We start from the raw sequence: 27,857 nt of genomic DNA, 5'->3' as shown, positions 1-27,857 counted from the left end.
TGAATGAAGAATTTCTAAAAATGAAAGTAGTATTTCAATTTTATATAATCACGCATGTTAAACTATTTGAAATCTTATGTAGGAATTTGAAAAAGTGAGATAAATTCATTTATAAATTTTGTTTGTACAGAATAGAAGAAATTCATGATATATTTACAGAGCGAATTATAAAGTAAATTGTAGAAATTAAATTGTACATAGAGGGATTCGGCAGTCGATTACGTACATACATACGTATTTGCAATCTTTCCGTCGATCTCGACGCGAAAGTGCAGTTGTACAACATGATTGCATTATTTTTCAGTGTTAAAGTTACACGATGAGCAGTTTCGGTGGGAATATTCACAGACGAGATCTAAAGGTTCTTCGATTCGCAAAGTATATTCGGTATTTCCTTCGTTACTAACTTCATACTCTCGTAATACTGATAATTCATGAGCTTTGAGAGATCTTTCACGAAAAGCGATCGAATGATCATTACAACTTTAAAATTGTTAAAAAAATAACAGTGAAATTATTCCTTACTCGCTTCAGTTTGTACTTACAGCATTAAATTTACGAAAGACACAAGAAAACTGTACTAAATCTAGAATCTTTGTCATTTATGCGCAAAAGGTGGCCGTGCTTTCCATGAAAAATCTCGATGTCTCCAACAATCACAATACTGCATTCTGCATAGTCGATTAATGAACCACAAAAGGCTCCTGAGTGGTCTCCTGTTTCGGATTACAACTCAACTAGAGTTGAGCTTTTGCATGGAGGATCTTTTGACAACGTTTGTTTTTCGTATCCGCTTCGAGTAAACTACGACCTTGTGTCATGGTATAGATAGAAGCAACTTCTTTTGATGATGTGGTCGCAGAAATCGAGCACGTTGATTTTCTGGCTTCAATGTCAGAGAAGAATACATTTTTCGCTGGTGTCATGCGAATGAGATCGTAGAGGTTGCGAGGGTGCTGGCGTGGGAGAAGGTGGTCTACCTTCCACAGCTTGAATACTCTTCATCAGTTCACGGAATACCTGTTAGACACGTAAAAAATGTACTTTAGTTCATGAAAATAATTTTTTTATGTTATTCTTAAACTATAACAATATAAATTTTCTCATGATGGGAATTTATAAAATTATATTAAAAAATTGTATTATTAACATCTTTTCCTCAGATAAACAAAGTTTAAGTTTAAAATACTTTAGTAAATTCATATACAATTGGAATTGTTAATGATTAAATATTAAAGTAGTTTAATTTTGACCAGTGGTTTATTTATTGCATTACCAGACAAAAGACGTTTGCAAATTAACATAAACAAGTTATGGATGTATTTTCAATTATATAAGATTTTAATGAGCAGTTACATTTTGACATTATAGGGGGCGAAAATTTCTCGAAGTAGCGGTAATGTACTATGTATGTACGTATCTAGTTTTATTAGGTTATGGTAGGTTGTTTACGTCGCATATGCGTAATTTGAAACGCGAAATGATTTTTCAAAATGTAACTCTCTTATCGTTTCGATTAATTAAGTAATGTATGTATGTAAATCTATTATTATACCTTCCATTCCCAGGTAAATGTTCTTAAATTATAATCAATAAGTAATTTCCAAGTATGATATATTCATATGTTTCGTCAATGTACAATGTATATTTGTAGCTTTTTTATATAATATGACGATTTATATTTATAGCGATAAAAGAATAATTTTGGCAAATAATTATGGTCGTTAACGTCAAAATATGTTAATGATAATAAAAGTACAATTTCTATGATTGGATAAAAGTTGTCTAATTATAAATATTTAAATAGGTAATTATATAGATGAGATTTCAATGATTTTCAAATATGTTATTAAGTTTAAAATTATCAATATTTATGTGTATTTTTAGATGAAATGTATACAGGAGCATTATTAATAAAATATATTGATTAATGAATTATGTATCGCAAAGATACAAAAACATGGGTGTAACTGTTTTGTTTTAGGAAAAGAAGTTTTGCAAACAAGATTATTTCATTGACAGAGAAACTTAGTGATGAGATAGTTTTTAGTGCGTTAATACATAATAAATATTCATGTAATACAATAAAAAATTTTGATATGATGAATGATATATGTACTTTCGTGGAAAAAAATTCAAATAACAATGTATATTATAAGATGCAAAAACATGACATTAAAAGACACATAGACACATTTGAAAAAGATAGTAAGGATAAAGGAAGGAGAGATGATAATCAAAAAGGTGATATAAATATGATTGATAGTAATAGCAGCATGAGGAAAAAACTAAAACAAGTTCAAGATAATATGAGAAAATGCAAAAATAGTGAAAAAGTAAGACTCGATAAAAAAGAACATAAGTGTAGTAAAATAGAATATTATACTCGTGATTTAAATTCATTCACACCCATTATTCTGCAGCAAAGTAAACAGAAAAATAAAAAGATGCAGAAGACTGTTCAAAATTTTAAGCCTTATATTAAAAGGAAAGTAGAAGAACTAAAAGATAAACTTTTAGAATATCAGTTTCACATAAATAAGATACAATCAAACTATGCTACAGAAGATATAGTAACATTGCAGGATGCTAATCATACAGTATTCATTTTCAATAGTATTATGAGCAAATTAAAAGAGGAACTATCTCAACTACAAGAAGAATTAAAAGATTCTTGTATTGAGTGGATTAGAATCATTAATAGTTGTAATCGTACTGTTTCAAATGAACAGGATAAATTGGCTATTAATAGTAATGATCTGGAAATAGTAGAAAGTGAAATAAGTTCGCAAAATAGCAGTTGCAATGAAATATTTTCAACAAATGCTTATAAAAAACAATCATCAAACATAAATAAAAGTTCAAAAAAGAATATTTGGGAGAGAAATAAAAATACTATACTTCAGCAGAATATTACACATGATAAGAATAATGAAATATCATCAAACACAATGGATACTAACATCGTAAATACAAAGCAGATCTCAAACAAAACTGGTAACAACAATGATACAAGTTTACAAAGTGGACAAAATCCATCATCCACGTTCAATAAATTTAAAGATACTAACACAACTAAAGTACTTAGAACGCACTCTAAAGTGGGAAAAAAAAGCACAAATTACACATTAAATAAAAATTCACCATGTCAAAATATTATGGATACATTGAAGCAATTAGGTGATGATGAACGAGTTTTAGCTCAAAATGAGCCAATAACAAAGAAAAGACGGTTAACAGATTATGACAGTGATATAAGTAATAAGTGTAATATAGTGTCTTTGTATAGTTCAAGACACATGCGTACACAAAACATTAAACAGGTAGATAAGGTGATATATGTAAATGAAGACACATATTCTGAGGACTCTGGAAGTTTAATTTTTGAACCTATCCCATTCAATAATTCAAAAATTCTAACACCAAGATCTGATTCAGATGAAAGAGATACCTTTCGATCTAACAAAATACCTAATTTTAATATGCATTTTAAAGCTAAAAGTAACCATGATTCTCAAATTGTATCGAAAAAACCTGTTGCTCTTTTAAACACAAACAATTCAAATGGAAAGTATTGGGTAGAATCCACTCAAGATAAAATCTTTAATTTAAAAGGAAATTCGGTATATCGGATTGAACCTAATATGGATAAAAAGTTACAAATGATATGCCAAGTGGTACTACATAAATACATACAGTAATTAAGTTAATATTGATAATTACAAGTTCTTATGTTTTATTTTTGTCTCTTAACTCCTTAAGTGGAGAAAGAATTTTTGTAAGTTATTCGTACAGTAGAAGTATAAAATGCTATTACTGTTTACTGGCGGATATATAGGTTAAGCCCAATGAACAATTAACCGAAGCCAATATCCGCTTTATCTGCTTAGGAGATCAATCAGTACTGTTGAGATGCATAGCTGCTATGATAATTTGTGTTAAAAAATTATCCATATTTACTTTTGATTTGTATTTTGTAATTTATATAAAGCTCACATAAAAATGAATATTATTTATTTTGTATATTAACAAACAAATATTTTTTATATTTTTTATATTGCGTAATTTGATTTACGTAATAAATTTATTTTACTATACAAATGTATTATTTATGAAGAACCTAACACTTTAATTTTATCTTCGTGAGCAGTTCAAGATCATTGTTTAGGATCTGTCAATCTAAATCTGTAATCTGTGTATATATATATGTATGTATGTATGTATGTATGTAAATTTTGGAATTCGAAAATTTCGAAATCTGATGATCTTACAGATTTAGATTATATATATATTTCTGTGCTTCTTTAATAATATTTTAGTTTGTTACATCTTTTTTACTCAATTATTCTGTTTTTATTACATCTTCTTTCGAGCAATTATTCTGAAATTTTGTACATATCATTCTCTTCCCAAGTGTCACAATATAGGCGAGTAAGATTAACAAAAATATCGTAGGTAAAAAAGTAAAGACCACCTTACTGATCGCCATAACAGTCAACGTATTAATAATATACATTTATATCATACGTACCTGTACAACACGACAGTTAAATCTGGCGCTACATTCGACGTAGCCGCATCGCCAGTGCTTCCGAACGAGATTAACGATGTCCCTGTAGCGAGTTCCGGAAGCAGCCGCAGGCGACAATTCGTCTTGCTTGTTCCCGACTACCAATAACGGTATGCCCCTCATATCCCGTGCTTCGTAGATTTGTTCTCGTAACGTCCTAATATACTGTGTGTCATAAGTGAAAGTGTTTTAATATAGATATATAAGTAATATCTATCATATTTTATAGTATTGCATACATATTATTAGGCTGTGAGTTTTTATGTATTTATGGGAAATGTAAAATTGCAAAGACGCATAAAATGCATATAACACGTAAAGATATGTAAAATATGTAAAATACAATACTAGTTAAGATATTTAATAATTGAAACAAACCTCTGTCTAAATTTTATTTTTCTAATTGCGTTTATAAAAATATAAATTTGCATAAATATCCGCAGTCTATGTATCGATACAATTTGGTAACGTTACAGTAGTCATAAAAGTATTGTAATATACAGCGTGTTAATAAATATCCGAGATATCTGAAATATCTGAGATCTTTTATAGATTTAGTTCCAGACGTTGAAACAAACGCGAAACTTGTTATGCGAAAATGTGATTCCGAGTTACAAACAACTTAATTTGGGATGAAATATCCCTGCACATAGGTTAGGAGGGCTCTCTTGCATAATAATTTACTAATAATAGTAATGATTTAACCACCACATAGTCTAATTTTTAAGTTTCACAAGCGAAAGAATCGAACTTTCTTGCATAATTTTCGCGAAAATCAAGCAAATCAACCGAATCTGGACGACGCTTTGCATTTAGAGCGTACATGAAAAATATAATTTAAAACACCAGGTGCAGAAGATTCAAGCATTATTATACAAAAATGATTTGTGTATTCAACTGGACAGTCCTACTCAGAATATCGCGAGATTTCATTCGAAAAACTGATAAAACTCTATTTCTCGTACTATCGGCATTCGTAACCATATAAAGTCGATTTAGATCTGTTCAGTGACATTTCTTCCATTTTTTTCTGTTTCTAGTCATTTTCAACCCAGTAGCGTTCCTTAACTTATAACAAATTCCCTAAGTTAAGCTTTTTGACTCGGTAAATTCATTAAAATGCTAAGCGTAATAATAAATTAAAAGAATATCGTAACGAGAATCTTCGACAGTTCTTTTTTTTTTCAAGTTTTTGCATATTTTTCATCTCGCTGTACAGAGAGTATAAAGAAGAACGATAATCGCAACAGAGATCGAATAAGGAAAGTTTCCACCCCTCTGTTAAGCATAAAGAAAGGTCTCTAATGAAATGGGGGTGTCTGGAGGCAATTGGGGTGAAAAAAATCTTTTTAAAAACATTCTCAGGGATAAACACGTTTATTCGAAGCTTTTAAAATGCAATATTTGCAGACGAAAAAAACGAAATTGACAACTGTAAAGTAGTTTTGTACTAAATGTAATAAATCGTTGATAATATATTGATATAAAAAGAACGACTTTATCTTTTATTAGAGCTATCGTAGAATATTACGACACGATAAAATTTATTTTTGGAAGTTAATATAATAAAGAGAATATCTTAGGATTTATAAGCGTCGAGCAGTCGCACTATGGAACAACTTTTTATTTAAGAAGTACGTACACAGCTTGTCTGTTTGTCAAGCTGTAGATAGCATAGAAAAGAATATTCCGTATTGATTGACAAACTATAGCGATTGCTTCCAATAATAATATTTCGATTAATAATAACGAGAAGATACTGTTTATAAATATTGCTTTTTGGTCATTAGTCAACCATTAATTCATATATTTTTAGTAATAATCAGGTCTTGTTGATAAAAATCTACCAGAATGTCCACGGTAATTATAGGAATACAGGAAAACAAATATGTTTTCACGAGCACGATTCTGAACAACTTTTTTCTATAGGTACGTGTAATCGCCATTTGACTTTGTTTCCGTAATATTCATAAAAATATTGTTGCTACTTTTTATCTTAGTGTGAGCTAGTTTTGATTTAGCCTTATGTACGGACATATTATATGTGTATTCATGGTTCTCGCGTAGCTTAATTAATTGCAATTCTCTTTCCTTTTGTTTCTTTCTTATCTTCCTGTGTTTAGAAGTTAAAACGTGAGACGTACGAACGAACGAATCGCGGTACGAACACATTTAACATACGTATTGGAAAAAGCTGTTTACAACGTTAACTTGAACGACATATTTGAAAATCATAGAAATCGGCGAGGTGTACAGAAGTCATCTTATAAATGCAGGCTTAGTAGTGATAGGATGGCTCGCTTTTTGTAATCATTATAATATATGTATTTGCGTATTTATATACATACCTGAAACGTGTCCTGATTACTGAGATCGAACACGAGAACGTAAGCGTTCGCACTTCGTAGTCCGTAATAACGGAAGTCCGTCCATTCGAGGTGCGAGCTGACCGGAAAATACGGGATCATCGGTAGATCCGTGATTTTTAGTTCGTACAATCGATCGGCGAGTACCACGCTCGGATAGAAAGTCTCTCTGCGCTCGGTCGGTTTGTATTCCTCGCAGAATTCGCTCCACACGAATTGCTGGAACCATAAACGAGTACTAACACTGGTGTCGGTTTACGATTTAGATCGTCGTTCTTGTTAACGGGAATAAATGGTGAGAACCCTGGAACTTCATGGGGAACTTGGAAGCTATCAACTGGTTTGAAGTGCTGTATGCAATCGACGATTCGTTCGACTTATCAAAAAGTAAATTTAGATTTGCCCAGAGTGAGAGAGAGAGAGAGAGAAAGAGAAAGAGAGAGAGAGAGAGAGAGAGAGAGAAAGAGAAAGAGAGAGAGAGAGAGAGAGAGAGAGAGAGAGAGAGAGGTGATATTTTATATGGATTTAAATTAATTTCATTATTGACTGTAGCAGTAGCTATGTTGATTTTTAAATATCTAGAGATTAAATAATTCTAGAAATTTATGAATAAATATTGAAGAGATTTAAAAAGTTAATTATGATATTATACTTAAATATTCTTAGTGATTTTTAAATAAGGTAATTTTTTAAAAGTAATTCCCATTTACATTTTTCATCTGTTGGAATTTAACGATAAGGTAAAGTACCTACGATCTACTGCTGTATAAATTATAATTAAAATAAGATACAATGATTAATGTACAGTGACTCACACTGAAAATATCATATTTGGACATTTACTAAAACAAATTTTTATTACTATGGGTATATTACCTACGTTATACAAAACATTTCGAACTTTATTAGAACTATAATGAGAAATATAACTAAAAATCACACTAATACAACGCAGTATATACGTATTATGCTATAGTGCTATTCTGCTAGTTTAAATTAAGCTTTTGCATTGATACAAGAAGGGCAATATCACTAAAAATTTATCTCAACTATTTTTATATATTCATTCATTTTTGTAAGAATTTTTACAATGTAATCTATAAATACACAAACATCTTACATGTAGAACATACAGTAAACTAGATGACTTTGCTACTGTATTTTAGAGGGAGAAGAAATATATAGAATTACAAGTAATTTCATTGCAAGAAGATGAAAATTTATGGGAAGATATGTATTGTAACGTAATCGCTCGGAATTATAGGCGGCTATAAACTTAAATGAGCAATTTAAGATAAAGGAAGCAAATAAAATTTACTGCTACTTGGATGAGAACCTTTGATTTAAGGGAGTATCGTTTCATGGTAATTGTAAAACGATTTATCGAATAGACTATTCTATTGTGTTGGGGTATATTGGATAGTAGAAAAATGTATAAGGTAAAGTATGAAATCTATGGGAGTCCGATGGGATAAAATGTCCGAGTCTTGGAATTTCTATATGTACTTTCGAAATGCAATATTGTCGCGTGTGTGTAATGTGTAGTGTATATGCCTTGTTATATAGTATAGCTTGCCTGTTGCATCGCTATACTTGTCGATATAACACGAGAATGGTACATGAGGAAGGATTCTATATATTTACACATACCACTTGTCAACTTGTCCCACTTGTTGAATTTTTAATAACGTCATGCTAGTATCGATAAATTTTTCAAATACAAATACAATTATCTAAAATAATTACAGAATCAAATATATGATACTTTGTAGCATAGTATACGATATTTCTTGAATAGCAAATATATTATAAAATAAATTAGAAAACGTATTAAGCATTTATAGCTTTATTTTGCATATGCGATTGAATGCATGTAGTTAAAAAAGTATAGTTAAAAAAATATTCATTAGTTTGTAATTAAAAATGATAAAGAAAGAAAAAGAGAAACGTTTTTATTATCTGTGAAGTTTTAACAAATTTGTGTCACTCGAACCACACACGAGATTCGAATAGTAATCGCATATCAAAAAAAGAACTATAAAAATTAAGAGAAACACCTTTATCGTATTTTTATTGCTTCTGTATTTAAATAAATAATATTCTTAAAATCGAGAAACGAAAAGAATCTTATTTAGAGAAGGAAAGTTTATATATGGAACTGGAATTTAATAAAAAATCTTGTATTTGACACATTTCCCGATGCTATATTCCGTCTTCCCTTTTCAACGACTTTCAATTTCCTCAAGAGGCGACAGGTAACCGGAAAATGGCCTCGGAAATGAGCGGAAGTCATTCGCATCTTGTAAAGCGATGTTCGTCACAGTTGAACCGAAAAGCTGAACCTTTTGCTAGCTTTATCGACTGCACAAATGTCGATATTATACACATGTGGTAAACTTGTATTTTTCCTTTTCGATTTTTCAATATTCACTGGAAAATATTATAGCTTTTTATTCGTACTTTTTCAGTAATACTCAAATTGCATAAAAATAAATCGATGTCAGTTTCTGGAAAACTTAACGATCTATTTATTATTTTTTCATATTCTTTGTAATTAGTGATCCTATCGTGTTTATTTAAATCCTATTATTTCCATACAAATTTCGCTACAAAATCAATTTTATTATTTTCTTAAATAAACTCGTACATTTTTTATTTTCTCTATCATTTTTCATGGTATAATTTCTTATATTATATAAAATTCTATCAACTATTACATTCGTCTGGAGGATTCATAAAAAATGTAGTCACGCGTGACTTCTTTCAGTCCCCAGTGAGCTTTTACGAACATCGATCGTGGTCTTTAACAGGTTAAAGCGTTAACAGGTCTCGACTTTCTTATTTTCAGGACTTCCCTCGAGTAGTATGTGTAAATTTTGTTCTTCGCATTTTCGACACCTTAAATTTTCCCATGTATCCATAAAACAAAAGGATATATTAAATTTCATCGTAATTCTATCAAAAGACGAATAATAACAGAAATTATACTACTTTGCCTTTTCCTGATATTTTCAATTTATTTAACTTGTTATTACTAATTGATCTATTCAATAAAAGATTACCAAACAAAAGTTAGAAAACTGCTAGCGAAGTCTTAGATAATAACAATAGTAAACTTTTGGTATTTTTTGTATTAATGGATTTTGGTATTAAATCTTCGCACGATAAAATGAAATGTATCCTGACGAAATAATGCTCTATTGAAAAATAAGGATCCATTGTGTAAAACAAATCGAATAATTTCAATGCAAGAAAATACGGAGGGAAAGGAGATGAAAGAAACGGATAAAATAATTAAAGAAAAGAGTTCGTGATGCCTTAGTATCGCTCGTTATGACTTTCATTCCAGTCGACGATACTAGCGTTTTATTAACGAGCAGGGTGTGTTTATTAAATCGGGTTGCCATGATAAATATCTCGCGGAAGTGCAACATTCGTCGGCGCAGTTGCGTTTAATTACACGATAGCCGTGTTACGTGCCCGCGGCATTAATTTACGCTTCGTACTTAGTTCTTCATCACGTTCAAGATCCTTCAATTGTTTCGTACGATACGCGAAATTGCCGGAAGAGCCAGAGACTGCGGAAACCAAGGTGCATCACGATAACAAGGTTTATTTTGACAATTTCTTGTTACGACAAGGGAAAGTATAAACGGGCAAATATGTGTCGTGTATTCATAAATTAGTGTCTAATTAGCAAGGGTGCAATTGTTTGGAGATGTGCATAGAATATATTAAGAAATTATCCTCTTCAACCAGTTACGATAGAATTCACGACAAAGATCATGCTGAACATTTCTTTGCTTTCAATATGTTATAGATATGGAAGTTACTTTTCCTTGTCAATAAAAAGCTTTTGCTTGATGGAATAAAATTCTAAAACTTGATGTGCAGAAAATATCATGTTTAAAAATTCATTGATTTTCCATAAGAAATTTTGAATGGGATGTTAAAATATTACGAATAATAATTTGATACGATTCGAAGTTTTTATTTTAAATATAATTTTATATTTTAATTGTAGTTATTTAAATTTGACCTGTATCACATTGTTGTTAATCGAGTGTTTTTTAAACGAACAGTAAATGTAAACGAAAAACTTGTACATATTTTGCTATTTTTGTTAAACTGTGTCTTCTTTCTTGTTCACATAATAAAAGTCTTCATCGCATAGCAAAGCTTTAATCAGGTGGAAGATATAGTGATGTTATGTAGTGTTATTTTTAGCTAGTTTAGTTCGTGTTTCTAAAATAAATATTAATAACATAGTAGCTTTCATCGTGGAATTAACTTTTTATTGTGTCGAAATCCCAGCATTCTCATCATTACGCTTCATGATATTACAATAAATAAATAACGTATTCAAAAGAATGGAAAGTTGATAGCACTTGCTTCAATAATAGTTAACAATTTCTAGTTTTATTCATATATTTCAAATGTATAATTCGAACGTCATATCAGACATAATATTAAAAATTGAATGCTATGAAATTTGGTGAAAATTTTTATATTTTAAGTATTGTGATATTACTTATACTTACTCTAACAAACTAAAATCGCTATTGGATTAAGCAACTTTTATTCGAAAATCGGTGTATCACTGTCATTCTACAGCGCGAAAGATTTCACCTTTCAAGAAAGAGTTCACCAACATCGGAAAATTTGAAAAATTAATATTTAATGTCAGAAATTATCATTGAAAAATTATAAATAATTAATACTAACTATCTCTGAAAGAATCTCTACGAACACGTATAGTGATGATAGATATCGATTCGATTCAACGAAATCAGTGCTCACCCTAATTATGCTGGACTTTCCCACCCCAGGTGCACCGAGAAACACAACTTTGACACGATCCAGAGTGTCTGCAGGGCTTTCTTCCTCTTTCGATCCACTTTCGGCGTTTTCACAAGTTATCGTATCGCCTCCTCTCCTTTCCAAGTAGTCCAGATCGAGCTCTATGAACCATTTATACAATTTATGTCTTAAACATCTAAGGCACGAAATTTTAGTCATCTATAACAGATTTTCTGCAGAGTTAACAATAACAAATATTAACATTATCATTACTCTTCAATGTCTATCCTCAATATCTTCGTTCCGTGTTTATAAGTTCGACTGAAATATTTTTCGTTCGTTAGAAATATATTCCTCCACGCTTGTTATTTCCTTTCTCGTTATCGCAATAAATGTATTTGTCAAATCCAGGTTTTCCACTTTACAGATTACAAATTTGTAAAGTTGTAAAAACTTTACGACAAAGAGTATGGTAATTCGATAAAGGTGAATACAAATAGCCAGATATTTTTTCGCTGATATCGAAGACGCCTCTGGATTATTTTTCAACCACCTTGGAACTTTTTCGAGAATATTTATTATTCATGAACGAGTCGAATATTTTTACGTGTGACGTGCTAGGCTTCCCTCGTTGGCCTTTTTGCGTCGTATATGAAGCCACGTTTAATCGGTGATAGGAATATTAGAGTTGTCTGGTGATTTATTTGTTACCGATGACTTGAAAAATCAGAAATTTCATTAAATAACGTGACTTTATATCGATATGTATATGTATGTATATATAATATATATGTCGGAGATGAAAGAATATCGGGGCCTTTCTTTTGGAATGTTTGGGAAGATCCCCAATACTTTAGTCTAGACTTTTTATTACAGCTGTACTTAAATAATAAAAATTAGAAGTAGTTGTTTATGATTTAATCCGATCATGTTTGCCCGAGATTTATGACAGTAGGTTTGGGCTCGAGGTGATACATCTGGTCGCTAAACGTTGCCACGGTCACGGGATGGACGTTTTTACCTAACAGAGGTATGGAATAGTTGTATAGCTCTTCTTAAAGATATAGTTGTATATAGTTGTCTACGTGTTCGAAGACAAATCAAGCTACGTGTGGTTTTGCCTCGGAGTATCAATATCGTAGGACACACACATATTGTATTAATAATCAAACTCCGGGCAGAACAATGTCGCCCCTTCGTGGAACCGTGTAACAAAGGCGATTGGAATTTTATCGGTACCCCCTCCACCAATATAATATAAACGAACGCGATCGTAAGGAGAGGAAAGTTTTCATCAGTCTCATTCTCGTGCGATCTCATCAGCGAGTTACACACCGTCTTTACGATCAGTGAATACTCTACGTTTTAACAAACAGTTAGTTGAGTTCTCCTTGTACTGTAGACAGGTAAGTTGAGTTCGACTTAGACTTTGGAAGAAAGCGCATTTGCTACCCCGTTGACCGTGGATTCGTTATTGAACCTAAGATCATTGTCATTAGCATCTCGAGTATCTAATCACCACGGTTTCTTGTCAAATTCTGTAATAATCATATTTGTACTAGTAAATATCTTCTCTATTGCATAACAACAATGTCTTATCCAAATGAAGATTCGTTACACGCCCCTAACCCTAATGACGTAAGGAAAAGATCGTGTAATTGTTACATTAAATTAATGCTTCATGAAATGGTCGATTTTTCAGGTGAATTATTTCCAACAATATCTGTTAAAATGTTATTGTTGGTAACATTTTCCGACTTTTCTCCGGATTCGTTTTCCAATGAAAAATTACCAACTTTGAATTTCATAAATCAACGTTGAACTTTCCTAATATTTGTATAAACTTGGGCAAACGTGAAATTTATGTTTTTAGTTACGTTCGCCACTTGTCCCATGGATATGGATTTTGATTATTTGACGAATAATGATATATCAATATTTTTTTAATAATCTCTTTACGTAGAAATTTATTAAATTTTGTTAACTCCAGAGAGAGATAATTATTTGTTATTTTTGTAAGAAAAACAATGCTGAAATATGTATGACATAGAGCGTTAATTATTACTATTCATAAAAGTATAACAATATTCATTGTATCCCTCGTAATTATGTTTAAATTAAAGAAATATTTAATCTTAAAAGTTATATTGTTAAATCTTGAAAGCTATGTCTTTTCAAAAGAATTATCATTGTATTCGAATTTCTATTATTCATTTATTATTCATTTATTATTCGAACGTGATGTTGCCTGGACAACCTATTATACAAACGCTTTCTGTCGTGCAACGTTCCATTGTGCCCTTTTGAATTAAGATCATTATACAGAGCTTTGATTATAGCAGTACTATAATATTAATGGCGTAGTGCGGCTCATATGTATGGAATTTGGTCCAAATCTAACAACGCAACGTAATCGTCCATGGAGCTTCGTAATATGTAGTTAGAAATTAACAGGAAAGCGTCAATAAATTGTGGAACCTAGTTCTAAGGCAATTAAACCGCTTCAAGCGATTTTCATTTTTAATTTCATCCATTTAAAATGCTATTTGCTATTCTTGTTTGTTTTTGAGAAATAAATTCGTTGTTACCTTCTGTGTATTAATTAGAGATTGATATTTCCCAGATAAACATGAGGTATAAAATAATTACAAACGTTAAAAGTTAATGTTAAAAATAGGGAGTTATGATAAAGAATAAAAATAGGAATAGGGGAAGATAATATGAATAGATTGATAATTTTAGACGTTAAAAACAATATTAAATATATATATTATATATTAATATATATATATATATATTAATATATATATATATATATATATATCATAATCATTTGACAGTTTATAACAATGATGAAAATAACAATTTATTTTAATTTTCTTAAATAACACGACACTTTTTAGTGGTTAGCGCTGTGTAAAAAAATAAAGATGGACACATCAAGACAGAGCATTTAACTTCAGTAATAAAGCTAGAAAGTTTTGGAATTTATTAAAAAATAGGAAGAGGCAAGAACTTGCATAATTTAGCCAGAAAAAGATACGAAGATCGTTTTTACTTTTTATTTCTATTATTAAATTCGTATCTCATTTTCCAAGTCTTTTTTGTTAACAGTTATAAAAATTTGAAATAAAATATCATTTAATCAGAAAATTCTCACCTATGAATAATAGTCACCTTTGATGGAACGTGTGAGTAAAGTCTTTTTCATGATATTTTAAATCAAATTTGACATTTAATAAATTAAATTTTAGGATATTAAAAGAATATAAATGAAAATGTTATTTTCAGTGACCATCAGAAATTGTTTTTTCGCAAAAATACAATAGAGAGATTTTGCGATTATTTTTAAACTTTTTGCACCCTCGGAACGAACGCAAGCTACGTTAATATCGAAGTAATTATATTTTTGTCGCTGTCGACCCATTATCTATTGTTCTATGATAATCAGCATAAGTGATGCGATGAAATTCCATTATCGTTACGGAAGTTTCTTCGTAGCTATAAGTTTCGGTTTTAAAGGAAACAAGAGTGTCAGGAATATCTTCATCGTGTAACTTTTTCAAGTAATTGGCGGTCATCCCAAACACATTTCTGCAAGGTACATCGATCCTTATGTGATTTCCCAACAATATCGTTTTCCATATTTAAACTGTACATAATATAAATTTTTAAGTACACGCGTTTTTGTATTTTATATGTGTACATAATTTTAGTGACAACTATATTATACGAATAATTCGGGAGTAATTCGATATTTATTGGAATTTTTATAAATACCACAATCACGAATGTTTTATTTTTATTTGGATTATTTCTAATTACAAAGCGCAAAATATCTTTTGTAAAATTGTAATACGAGATATAAATAATGAATGTTTACAAAAGATACAGGTGCATTCGTGTACCTATTCTTCGTGTCAATTAATACGATTTTATTTAATATACGAATTTTCTATGAAGTTACAAAATTTTATATTAAGATTAATTTCTCTCGTGTCTTTAAATATTTATTTCACAAATATTAGATGTAACAAATAAAAGGAAAATAGATTTTATTAATTGTTATCTTCTCTCGAATTTAATTCTGCCACGCTATGTGATTTACAGGTGTGTCTAAATATAGACACCAATTTAAAGCCTCCGAAATTCGAGATAGATTGCCTCGAGAACTGATATACAGCACCCTTATACATCATAGCGAGTTGTTATACTACATGTATCATAAATCGTATAAATTTCAAAATAGAATAAAAATTACGTTTTCGCTCGTTTCTTTTTTTCACGATATTTCAAAACTGGTAAAATAAAAAATAATCGATTCTAACTTTTTTCTATAAATTTCACATAATATATACATCGAAATTCGAGAAATGAATTTCTAAAAATTTTACGCCAAATCGTCATTACTTTTTCAAGTTTGCATCGTTTAAATATTCTCAAACCAAGGATTATTTTCTCTTATCGATCGTTTTTATCATATCTTCCTTTTCATAGAAAATATATCTATAACTCGAGTCGTAATATTTTTTAAATTATATGAAACGATGCAAATCAAATTTGCCACTGTTAAAATCATTTCAATGACAATTATTACAGCGGCCACACAAAGTCCCTTTTATTAGATGTCCAATAATATCGTTATTTCCATGTGTAACAGTGATAATTATATCTCACGGTATTGCTTTCACGTTTTGATGATAAATTCAGAAGGTTCTTTCGTCTGGGTCGCCGGGTAACCGACGTTCATGGAATTCATTTTATTCTTCCGAAGAATATTCGATGAACCGAGCTCAAACAACCACGAGGATAACCAGAGACAACCAACCGAATGACAACCAGAGACAGCCAACCGAATGACAACCGTGCGTTTCGACATGGAAATACGTTTCTTCTTTTGGCTTTAAGCGATTAGTTGGCGATGCAATTTTGTTTCAATTATTTTTATCGAAGCTTAAACGACGAGTAGCAGGATACGAATAATTCTTTTTTCACAACTTGGTCGATTTATTTAGATAACCATACGAAGCTCGCTCTTTTGCCACAAAGAAGTTCGATCGATCGAGGTTTTACTTGCTCCCTTTTTATTATAGACACGGAATATTTTTTTACTATTAATGGTGGAATTTTATTTCAACTGCTGCATCTCTTTCAGCGATGTAACCGTACTACTGCATTTGGCAGGATTTTAATGAAAAAACTGACAGATCGTGGGAACCAAAGAAGATTCATATTTGTTATCTGAAATGCGATTCTTTGTGAATTTGCATTTGAACAAATCCAAAGGATATGAAAAGCTTATCGTGCTATGAGTATTTTCTTTTCTCTTTCTCGCTGTAGGTTTTTAATATTATAACGAATGCACGTAAATGATCTTAAATACCGATTTATCGAAGATATTTTCGATAAATGATGTTTCGATAATCTGGTTGATTTTTTCCTTTCGTAAATACCGATTTGTTTATATTCATCGCTTCTTCGCTTCTTCGTTTCTCGATTCTTCGCAAACGATAATCATCTTTAATCGTATTTTGGAAGTATTTTCTGATCGCACGAAATTTCAAAAATTTTGATAATATTCCCCAAAAACATTTCACTTTTGTGGCATAAATGTTACATAGTAAATTATCAAACGAACTCAGCAATAGAAATTTCAATTTGACGTTGGTACCGATCACATCTGTTACAAGGACTTTATAATTATAAGACGGTTAAATAGAAATTGATTTTTACAGTTGTCAGCGGGATAAAAGCTTTTAATTCGTTAAAATTTTTCAGCAACACGGCATTTTAATATCGCGGAAACACATTTGTTGCCTACGAACTCGCTATATATTAATCCATTTGTTTGATTAAAATCGAGGTTTTGACCTTTTTATCACCCAAATCTTTTCAATCCAACAAGCGAAATTACTTCGGCCGTGATACTCGAATAAAAACGGTATTTATTAGAGAAACAGACGAATTGAATTTCGTAACATGGTTTTCTACGCTCAATCACGAAATTTTCCAAATCGCGAACTTATTTACACCCTTCTTCGGCACACACGTTTTCGAGATATGAAATTTTCCACGAAAATTGAATTCTAAGCAAATCTCACATTCGAATGCAGATTATCGGCACTGTTCACATCGGGACATTCGCGCTTTACAGTCGAACGTTCATTTCTTTTATCGTTTATTGACTTTCAATGAAAAATTAAACACAAAAGTATTTAATCGATGACATAATTCCACGTTGTTGAAGAAATTGTAATTGTTTGCTTGAAAGAAGATCAAGAAATATTCATATTCCAAATAAGTAAATTTCATCTTCAAGCAAAATTTACATTCCAACATAGTTGGAAATGTGTACTTTTTATTAATATTTAACATAAAATAAACACAACCAAAGATGAACATTCGAACGAAAATCAAGAATCTCGTTAATATCGGAAATCTTGTCGTTTGATAGCAGTTCCTATTTATATTACTATTACGTCGTTCATTAGTAATTATTTATATTATATTTATTTGTATTACTATATTTAAAGAAAATATGTAATAAATATTGATGAGAATTCGATATAAGAATAGTCGTATCAAAATATAAAATATAAAAGAAGTAAATTTAAATAAAAAAAAAATAAAGAAGAATTAAATAAAATGAACATTATTGAATAATTCTTAAATTCCATACGAAAACAAAGCTTTGACAAATTAACATGAATTAAAGAGTACATTAACTTCGTATTTTAATCAGCGCTTAAAAAAACATTATCGCTAAGTTAAATGGCAAGAGATAACAGAAATTCTCACTGAAAAGTACAACATGTGAATGGAAGGCAAATATTACACTTGAAAAGGAAATCATGATAATTATCACGAAACCACCATAATTATCGACATTTTCCTAATCCAACAAACCGTAATTCGATGCAACAACACGAAGCAAAACTGTTCACCAAGCAATTCAACATTCAAATGAATACTGTACCACGTACTATACGAAAGCAAAAAATTTGAGACGAGGAAACAGCATAAAACCAGACGCGGTAGTAACAGTCAAGGATCACATGGAAATTACGATCAAATTCCTTACAGATGCTGAGCTGTACTACAAAATTTCATTTTAATGCGAAACGGTAACAATTTTAACGGCAAAATATCGCGAAGTCGAAAACGAAGACTCGAATGGAAATCACAATGCGCCTTAATTATCGCGATTCGCTAAAATCTACCCCTAAGTGGGAAGTAAATAACACGGTGCAAGTAACACAATGGAAAAGTGTTCACTCGAAAAGTGTTCATTCGGAAAACCAAGATCAACAAGAATCGATTGCAACTAAAATCACAGTTCGCGCCACAGGTTTGTTTTTCTTTTTTATTTTCCAGATTGATTACCCAATAGCCGCTTGTTCCCATAGAGTGTCGGCTTGGAGTGCGTGTCGTTCTCTCTCCTCGCACGGTCCATCGAGGTGAACGCGCGATTTCCACGGGTCGAGGCATGAACGCGAACTGTCGCACCTGCGAGGAGGAAGCCGCGTGCTGGGCCGAGCTTCGCGGTCGAAGCTCGCAACCCGACTGGCATCGGTGCTCCTGAGTACGACCAACTCCAAGGAGCGATCATCGACGCTGATTGACGCGTGTGCTCGCCGCTCTCTGGCACCTTTCAGCTCGCCGAGATACCACGCGCTTATTGCCGTTCCATTAAAAACTCAAAAAGAGGCAAATTCTTCTCTCTTCACCTTTTTCTCTTTTTTATACTATTCATTTATTCGGAATTTGTGATAAATCAGAATTTCTTCCGCAATATAGATTTTTAGAGAGGCAAATACTTTCCCCCCTTTTCTTCGAATGTGGATTAATTAAAACTAAGGGTTTTAGGGTCAGAAGAGCAAAAAGGAGTAAATCGATTAGTTTGCAAATTTTTTAATTCTTTACCTAACTTAACGATAGTCTTTTATGTATTATCTGTATATAATAATTTTATATATAGTATTTTTAAAACAGGTTCGAGACACAGACTGCTTTTATCAAACTGTTGGCAATTTTTATAAATATATTCACGTTTTATTTCTATCATATGCGAAGTGGATAATTTTTATTTTCGTTGAAAAATCGATTGGTTGTTTCTTTTAGGGTCAGTTCAGTGAGAATACTAAGTCCTTGTAGTTTCAGTAATGGACTAACGTGCAAACCAGCAATTGTGATTGTAATTTGTGCGCGTTATATCATAGGGTTCTTCCATTAATTGCCTAGTACGCGCATAAACGCTACATTAAAGTAATTAATTCCAGACGTAATTAAACAAACGTATTGAACGCGTGTACGTAATTGACTAACTTGTAATTTTCCCTTTGCGTTAATTATGTCGTTGTTCATATTGTTGCTTTAAAGATTAGATAGTCATATGGATGATACCTAATATACCCAATCTCGTATCAATTTCAATCACAGAAGAAAATATAAAAAAAGGTATTGTTACATTACCAAATGTATTAAAAAGATTTTTCAAAAATATATTCGATCAAATTTCAAAAGGTTATTTCATTAATAAAAGTCACTTTACTTTTAAGCTTTTAAATATTAAATCCTTCTCATGTGAGATGCAATAAGCACTTTATACATTGCAGTGAATTTAAAAGATAATAGCTGTATTACTGTATAGGACAAGATTACTACGAGGATTAGGAAGAAGAATTCATGCTTTCTTATTTAAAAGCCAGACGTAATACGTGAGATATAAAGAAGTATAAGCTACTTAGTATCCCCGAAGAAAATAAGATTTAAATACCGACAATGCACCAATGCTGTACCAACGATTATAATAATCCATGTTTTTCTATATTATTATGTCTATTTTTTGAAATTTACATAACTCCAATAATTACGATTTTATAGAGCTCGATACACACAACCTTCGTTTTTAAGGGATTTGGAAGAAACGTATTAGAATCTGTGGGATCCGATATGTAGAATCCGAGACCCTTAGAACTTGATACCTTTATATTTGGATCAATAAGAGCCGAGACAAATACTAAAGCAACTGAAAGAATCGATAACAAAGAATTAGGAATCGTGACACTTGGCAAGAAATATTTTTGGTCTTGCAGCTTCATCGCTGTGGCTATTTCTGTCGAAAAACAATCGTATAATAGAACTGTACGAGATATGTACTAAATGTAATTATGCTAATAGCATTCTCCTCTGTGATCGTATATAATTTAAGTAAATATTATTTAAGTAAACATACATGAAATAATTTTGCTTATCTCTCTTCATTTACAAGCGACTGTCTTTAACATTTTATCTTTTATATATAAGTAAAATGAGACAAGCACGATATCTTTAAATTAACCTTTTTTGTTATATATAATATTTCGTATGTCATAGCAGACGTAAAAATTATCGTCATGATCATAGATGAATAATTGCACACGTTGAAGAAGCGAACTGGAATATTTTCGAACCTTTGGAACAGAGCACAGCGTATTAATAAGAACGCGATTAAAATTCGAAGAACCGTAAATACGTGAAGATGGTCATTTTCACTATGAGATTATGCAGTTTTTTTCGAATCAGACAATCATCTGGAACTGTCAATCTCCTTTTAGAGCATATTTTAGACTAACCTAGGATCTAGAAGATTTCTCACCCTAACTCAGAAATCATATTATTGTTCGCAGTTGAAATGTAGGCCTGATTGGTTTATAACGCAGAAGAACTATCTTCTGTTGACAGGATCTTAAAAATAGAACACGTTTATTTTTATTGGCTGCAATGTTCGTGTCTACAAATCTGTCATGTACATTTACGGATCGAAGGAGGAGAAAGCAGAGCACGTTTCTTGTTCCTGCGTCTAGCCATCTTTCCAACCACGAACAGTACACGCCTCAACACAGCCCCAAATTCTAAAGTTTCATCGTGCTAATATGGTATGCCGAGGCTATGGTAGCCGCTTTGGGTTAGTTTTCGACTCTGAAAATTCAACTATCTACTGTAACTCTTAAACCACGAGATTTACTTCTGAGTATTAGAAAGATGAGATGTTAGGATCCTTCGACGTATTTTGATTTGGAAATTTGATTCCAGTTGTATGGATCCAAGAGAAGAACGATGTTAGACACAAAATGAATTGTCTCGAGTACGTGCAACATAATTCAAAACGCACAGAATACATAAGGTGTGATCCATCAAATGACAGATTTGAGGAAGCCTATTACAGCTATTGTAACTGTAACTGAGTCGTTTATAGGCCAAAGATTACTCCATTTTTACTCCACTTTTTGAGATTTGTGATATTGTAACGTCAAAGCACTTGACTGATTATGCTATATAATTTCATCAATTTTCCCTATTTTTTGTTTTGTGCAGTTAACCGGTTTGTTAACCGTTTGAGTCTCAAGCAACGCGATCGTGCTGTTTAGATTTTGTGTCGAAAAGTCCCAGTACATTTAAACGTTACGGACGACTGACGGTGTTTTGTATTTCAGTGTTATCTCCCCAATAATTTTTATCGAACAAAACTCGAAATATTTATAAACCAATAGTACGCATATATAATAATATAGATGTATTTCATAAAAATAACAAATATGACGAGCGCTATTACGCCGCTTGTTTCTCTTTGCAATCGATTTAGGACATCGTGCTGTTCGGGATTTTTCGACCCTGTTTTTTCAGAGACCCCTGGCACTCAAACGGTTAAATAAGCGTCTGAACTGTCTAAAGTCACCTAATTACCTAAGGTAACTATTTGAAGATTGTAACTATCCAAAGTCATCTAAAGTTTGACCAGTTACTAATGACTTCCGTGTTTCAGGAATGCGAAACGAGTCTGAGGCGAACTCGATGACTCTAGAATTAGGATAATTTGATTTCAAGATCCTTGTGTTACGATCAGAATCGGAGCGGTTTCGAGCTACTCTCATGAATTCAGCGTCACGCGAGAAGATTCCAGATAGATTGAGGTAGGGCTCATGTTTGTTTATGTATCACAATATCAAGATATATCGCGACTGGTTTCGAGACATCGGTGTTGTGAATGCTATTTGTTAACTGTTCTCCGGTGATTTCTTGAATTCTCTGCTGCTATAGAATGTATTCCATTATCCGAAAGACGGTTTGTATGATCAAGTTTTATATCGCGCGTGTATTTCAAAAGTGCCACAACTTTGTCCAACGTTTCGGTCCTGTTAGAAGAACATCAAAATCGTGAAACTGGTATTTCAAAGGTTAAGAATGCACGTAATTACAAGAATAATATTTGATGGTTCTTACCTAGACTCTATTCTTCCTGCCAACATTACATTTTATAAGATAAATAATATTTTTGCAAGTCTACAAATACTTTTCCGTTTTTCCTGAAAAATTCTGTACTGTACCACCTCTGAAATACATATACGACACGCTAACACGTTTGAGTACTGTCTGTGTTCAATTCCAATATTTTGTGAGTGTCTTTAGTTATTCTTAAGCGTTACTTGCTTATTTTTATACTTTTCAAGCGTTGCTTGCGGATTTCTTCTAAAAAGCTGCATTCACAATTTCGCAATAATGTTTCATAATTTTTTGAACTTGATATAATTTTAGATTATTACAATCGAATCCTGCATGAAACTCTGATAGCTTTAATAGAGCTACACGAATTTGTCATGACACTTTCTACGTATCCAGTGTGTTACACACAATTTATGTCGCACTTATTTATTTTTAGTATATTATAGATTGCTCTCCATATAATTAAATCAAATTAAATTAATCGTTATAGTCGAATGTTTCATATTTGATGTTATTGCTTTCGTAGTCTGGTGACTAAACATTTCGGTTGCAAATATGCATTAAGCTTTGAATCTGAAGTATTATGTGTCTGTTATTGAATGCTAATCCATTTTGATAATACAGATATTAAAATAGATAGCAAAGTTTTGGTATTTTGTACCAAAGAATACTGTAATTTTGTAACTTCAAAGTCTTTATTACTTGTTTAATATGATATCAGTTTTATTAATATGCAATTCTAAGGTTGTTGAGTGTAATCGATAATTGTTGACTCAATTCCGTTGACGGAACACTCAACCTTGAAACGTTAAATTAACAATTTACAGGGTCGAAAGTAACTAACAAAAGAAAAGGGACGTGAAGTGTTATTGAATTTGCTTTGTCTCTTATATTCAGAATATCTAATTACCAACTACGAGAGATTTGATATTGTGTACAAAGAGCGAAAATTTATTTCAGAGAATAAAGAGATACATTCAAAATAGATAAAACGCTAAAACGTGCAGACTAAACTAAATAATATTACATTATTTCTTCCATTTGCTATTATTCGCGAGTAAATAAAATTTTTTATCAATTAAATTAATTATTGTTTTAAAGAGATGGTTTGCTATTTACACATTGTTAAAAATTTCTACGCGTGTTCAAAAGAAAGTGTTTAGCAATGTTTGAACGATTTAACACGTATCGAAGTCTAAATTAATCGTATTTCCAGTGTAACGTGACAATACTTACGACATTGTTTTTGCGGCGGGAGGCTTCGCCTCCTCCTGCCGCTCGCAGTTTTTGTCCCTATGATTATCGGTGTTTCCCAAGAAGTTTCTCACTAATTTCCCCGAGTAAAAATAGTTGAGCAAATCTCTGCTTCACGATATCACTTTAAAACGAATATTCTCACTGATAAAAAATATATTGCCAATATCACACAATATATATAGCCAATGGTGTCCTGCTTTATATCAGTCCCATTTATCTCGTCTTAATATTGCCGTAGAGATCGAACGCGTTTTTTAATTCACGTAATTCCTCTGTTATATTTATCGTATTAATTATTTTCTAATACCGTACTCATCGATCTACGAAACAATCAAAAATACAATATATATTCGTAATTACTCTAATTGCACGGCGGCCGATCCATTGATTTATTGTCGGACACATTCGAGATTCGGTGTACTATTTAAGAAACCGCGCTCGCGTTCGTGGCTCTCATTTTTATCGACCCCTCGCCGATATACTCGCCGAAATAATTTTTCATCGTTATGCACCGGTTATATAATATCTCACGATGATCAGCCGCTCGATTCTCTCGAATTTTATCCATCGTCATTATCAATCATCGATTATTCCTTCGACTTAAGCGATCACTTTTTCATCCGATCTGTGAAATGATCCACCTGTTTCGCTCGCGAATCGCTCTCTCGTGTGGCACACTGTTAACCTATTTACTCCGACGACTTAATCGATGATTGTACGATCACTCGACCGCGCACCGTGTTTCCGTGATCGATTGAAAATTACACGTCCGCGCTCGCACAACCGTTGCCCTCGTTAAATTGACTTACAGACGCGAAACGACTAATTTTCGCAACGTAAATGATCCTACCGAAACGATTTACAACGCGACGAACTTCCGTTTGCCGATTCTTCTTTCGAAGAAGAAGGAAGATGCTGCCGGACACTGTTGGACACGCGACGATAGTGTCGTTTGCAGTCGCGTGACCGCCTCGATTAAGAGATCGTCGGTAATAATGTGGACGATTTGGCAAGTCGAATTGTGTCGATAGAGTGCGAGTCGAGCGAGTCCACTGGTCTGGGGGGCAGCATCTCGTGCGTTTTCATTCGTAGACGTGTGTCGCGCGGAACGACGATGTATTTTACACGTTGTTCCAGGTTGTCGTCAAGCAATAACCGACCAACACGCCCCGCTTCTCGTCGAGCGGATTATCGCGAGTCGCGATCGCGCGGAATATTTGTACCGTTCTATCACGAAACGAAAGAACAAGCTGAAAAACGGAGTAGCACAGGCAGCATCACGAGAGCACGAGGATAAGCTGTTCGGTGGACGACGATGTCGACCCCTGGACGATCGAAACTACCGACAGAGTCACTCTGATAATGCGCATGCGAGCCGGGCTTCGCGCCAATTTCTTTCCGTCACATTGCCTCTAGAGTCTTTGCTCGTTCGTCATCATGTATCTCTAGTAATTCGTCTATTTTATAATCGTTCTTGGATTTACGAATATTACCACTTAATAGTTTAGGCTCTTATCTATAATCTTATCTATAATTTTATATATATGACGATAGAGAATATTTTACGTCATAATGCAAGCTTTGTTAACCCTATTTCGTTCTTTGGGTCATTGTCGACTCAGCCGTATTTTCCTATCATTAAAATTTTTCTTGAATTAATAGGGAAAATACGAAAAAATCATTATCGATATCCCGATTTCTCGTTTTATTTGCAGGCTACATTGTTTTTTTTAAATCACGGAGAGCCTATTTGCTTGGCGAAATAAAGAATACGATTGGGACGTAAAATTTTGAGCACCGGTGAGGAATTCAAAAGTTACGATCACGTTATAATCGTCAACTATCGAGGTCGCTTTTCCATGAATATAAAGACGCGTTGTCTAAACTAGTAAAACTGTTGTAAAACTTGCGTTTCAGTTATTGAACTGCACGAGGTCGCTACTTACATTTCTTTACGTTTTTATGGTATTTGGTATTTATGGTATTTTCCTGGCGTGTTCAATCTCAATAATACGGAAGAAAGTACTTTGCTCTTGCAGCAATTTCTTTTCGCAACTTTATTGTCGTCCGGTTTCTAGAAAGGCTCTCAAGGATGTTTTTAATCTTCTGTCATTTACGTTTCGTACTAGTTTTGTCGTCACGATGTATGAGAGATGTTGAGAAAACATAAACATTAGTCGCGAATAAACTTTGCATGCGAGTGAAGTGGAACGTAATAAATACATGCAGACTTGTATACAAAGTAATAACAATTACATGCAAACTTTGTATGCTTTTATATCTAATACAATAGTTGCAAGCAGTAAATGTCAACTATTATTGCGTATGGAACACAATTACTTCTTTGTTATGTTAAATTCTTAAATATTGTTGATTCTAAGACTCCAAATTTCACATTGGCAATATAAAAATATACATGTATCAAATATATCAAACTTTTGTATAAAATGTAATAACAGATAACGTTCTTTATTAAGGTTTTAATCTCTTACAATCGCTTTAAGTATAAGTAATTCCTTCAAAAATAGTTTTTAATGATATTTGTCAGGAAATATGTAGCATGAAATATTTTTCAAAGAATTTTTCGTAATCTTTTAATTTCTCGAATTATGTAAAATACGTTACCAAAAGAAAGCACAGCGTTACCTCTTAGTTTGGAGGATTTTAATATATTGAAGAATAATTTGATTTTAATTTTTAATAATTCTCATGCAAACAGTTTTTAATTTTATAAAAATTCACTCAGTAGTTTCTCGCTTCCGACGAAATTATATTCCAAAAGTGGGTTTGCATTATTCGCTCATATCTTACGGTTAAAGGAAGGAAGGATGCTGTAAAAGAGGAAGACCTATTTATCATACGACGAGGCCCAGCCGATCGAAACTGCCTTCCGGTAAAGCCACTCTCTCAATGGGCATGCGCATTAAACAATCACGCAAGAATTTATGTTAAACAATAAAGTCGTATCGATTCAGCTGTTTCTTCTATTTTTAATACCTCGCCTCTCGAGGATGGATTTTCTTGCGTTCACCCTTTTAAATTATGCAACATTTACAAAATTGCTGATATAAAATCGCAAAATACATGTAAAAATACAGACTTTAAAGCAAATGAAGAAGTTTCGTAAAATGTTCATACTTCAAGTGGAACAATATTTTTCATATTTATAGAATTATATTCATACAATTCTATATATAATATTGTGCTTTTTTGCGATAAATGCAACGTTGCGATAAATCGCAATTATAAAATTGCAAAATTGATGCACAAATAGGAATATCTTCAATAGGTATTTTTAATATTTTATATAATTATTATAAATCTATATAAAGCGCACGTTATGATGAATATTTAGTAATCGGTCTACATTTAATTTTTTCCTACTTTTGGCTGTTATTAATGGGTAATTCGCGTTATTACCTTCCTATAGCCTTTTGTAGAAAAAAGAAAGAAACGTAGAGGAAAAGTGTCATTGGACTATACGAAAGAAGAGGCCATTTATCACCGAGCAATAGGGTTTGTGTGTTTAGAACTACTCCTTAGTTATCTGGATCTGGACTTCACATCAATCGTTGCCAACAAAGTGGGTGAAAAATGAATGT

At 32.1% G+C, this 27,857-nt stretch overlaps 2 protein-coding genes across 4 annotated transcripts; one reads left to right on the top strand and one right to left on the bottom strand.

The window, feature by feature from the left end:
- Positions 1 to 134: 134 nt before the first annotated feature.
- LOC139997833 (ras-like protein family member 10B) lies at positions 135 to 23,066 on the bottom strand. Of its 3 annotated transcripts, none has more exons than XM_072021847.1 (7): positions 21,528 to 23,066; positions 21,374 to 21,462; positions 19,120 to 21,314; positions 11,737 to 11,897; positions 6,919 to 7,155; positions 4,532 to 4,735; positions 135 to 1,020 (listed from the first exon to the last, which is right to left on the bottom strand). In XM_072021847.1, exons 3-7 carry the CDS (start codon positions 19,343 to 19,345, stop codon positions 895 to 897), a joined length of 954 nt encoding a protein of 317 aa, XP_071877948.1. In that variant the 5' UTR covers positions 19,346 to 21,314; positions 21,374 to 21,462; positions 21,528 to 23,066; the 3' UTR covers positions 135 to 894. The 3 variants fall into 3 exon arrangements, with proteins under 3 accessions (XP_071877948.1, XP_071877957.1, XP_071877940.1); XM_072021856.1 differs by having other exon boundaries at positions 21,534 to 23,066; XM_072021839.1 differs by having other exon boundaries at positions 21,374 to 23,066.
- On the top strand, positions 1,422 to 4,006 carry LOC139996662 (uncharacterized). The gene is made up of 2 exons (XM_072021213.1): positions 1,422 to 1,568; positions 1,985 to 4,006. The coding sequence occupies exons 1-2, from the start codon at positions 1,528 to 1,530 to the stop codon at positions 3,699 to 3,701; spliced, it is 1,758 nt and encodes a 585-aa protein (XP_071877314.1). The 5' UTR covers positions 1,422 to 1,527; the 3' UTR covers positions 3,702 to 4,006.
- Positions 23,067 to 27,857: the final 4,791 nt, after the last annotated feature.

Source organism: Bombus fervidus, chromosome 1 (genome assembly GCF_041682495.2).
Source record: "Bombus fervidus isolate BK054 chromosome 1, iyBomFerv1, whole genome shotgun sequence".
NCBI lineage: Eukaryota > Metazoa > Arthropoda > Insecta > Hymenoptera > Apidae > Bombus > Bombus fervidus.
This window is presented reverse-complemented; position numbering and strand designations above follow the sequence as displayed.

Excerpts from the sequence above, each read along its gene's own strand:
- LOC139997833 (XM_072021839.1), bottom strand. The coding sequence starts at position 19,345 with ATGATCGCTCCTTGGAGTTGGTCGTACTCAGGAGCACCGATGCCAGTC. Across the intron at positions 11,898-19,119 it reads TGGGAACAAGCGGCTATTGG|AGCTCGATCTGGACTACTTG; the intron begins GTAATCAATCTG and ends AATGGTTCATAG. Across the intron at positions 4,736-6,918 it reads GTAATCAGGACACGTTTCAG|TATATTAGGACGTTACGAGA; the intron begins GTATGTATATAA and ends TATGACACACAG.
- LOC139996662 (XM_072021213.1), top strand. The coding sequence starts at position 1,528 with ATGTATGTATGTAAATCTATTATTATACCTTCCATTCCCAG. Across the intron at positions 1,569-1,984 it reads ATTATACCTTCCATTCCCAG|GAAAAGAAGTTTTGCAAACA; the intron begins GTAAATGTTCTT and ends GTTTTGTTTTAG.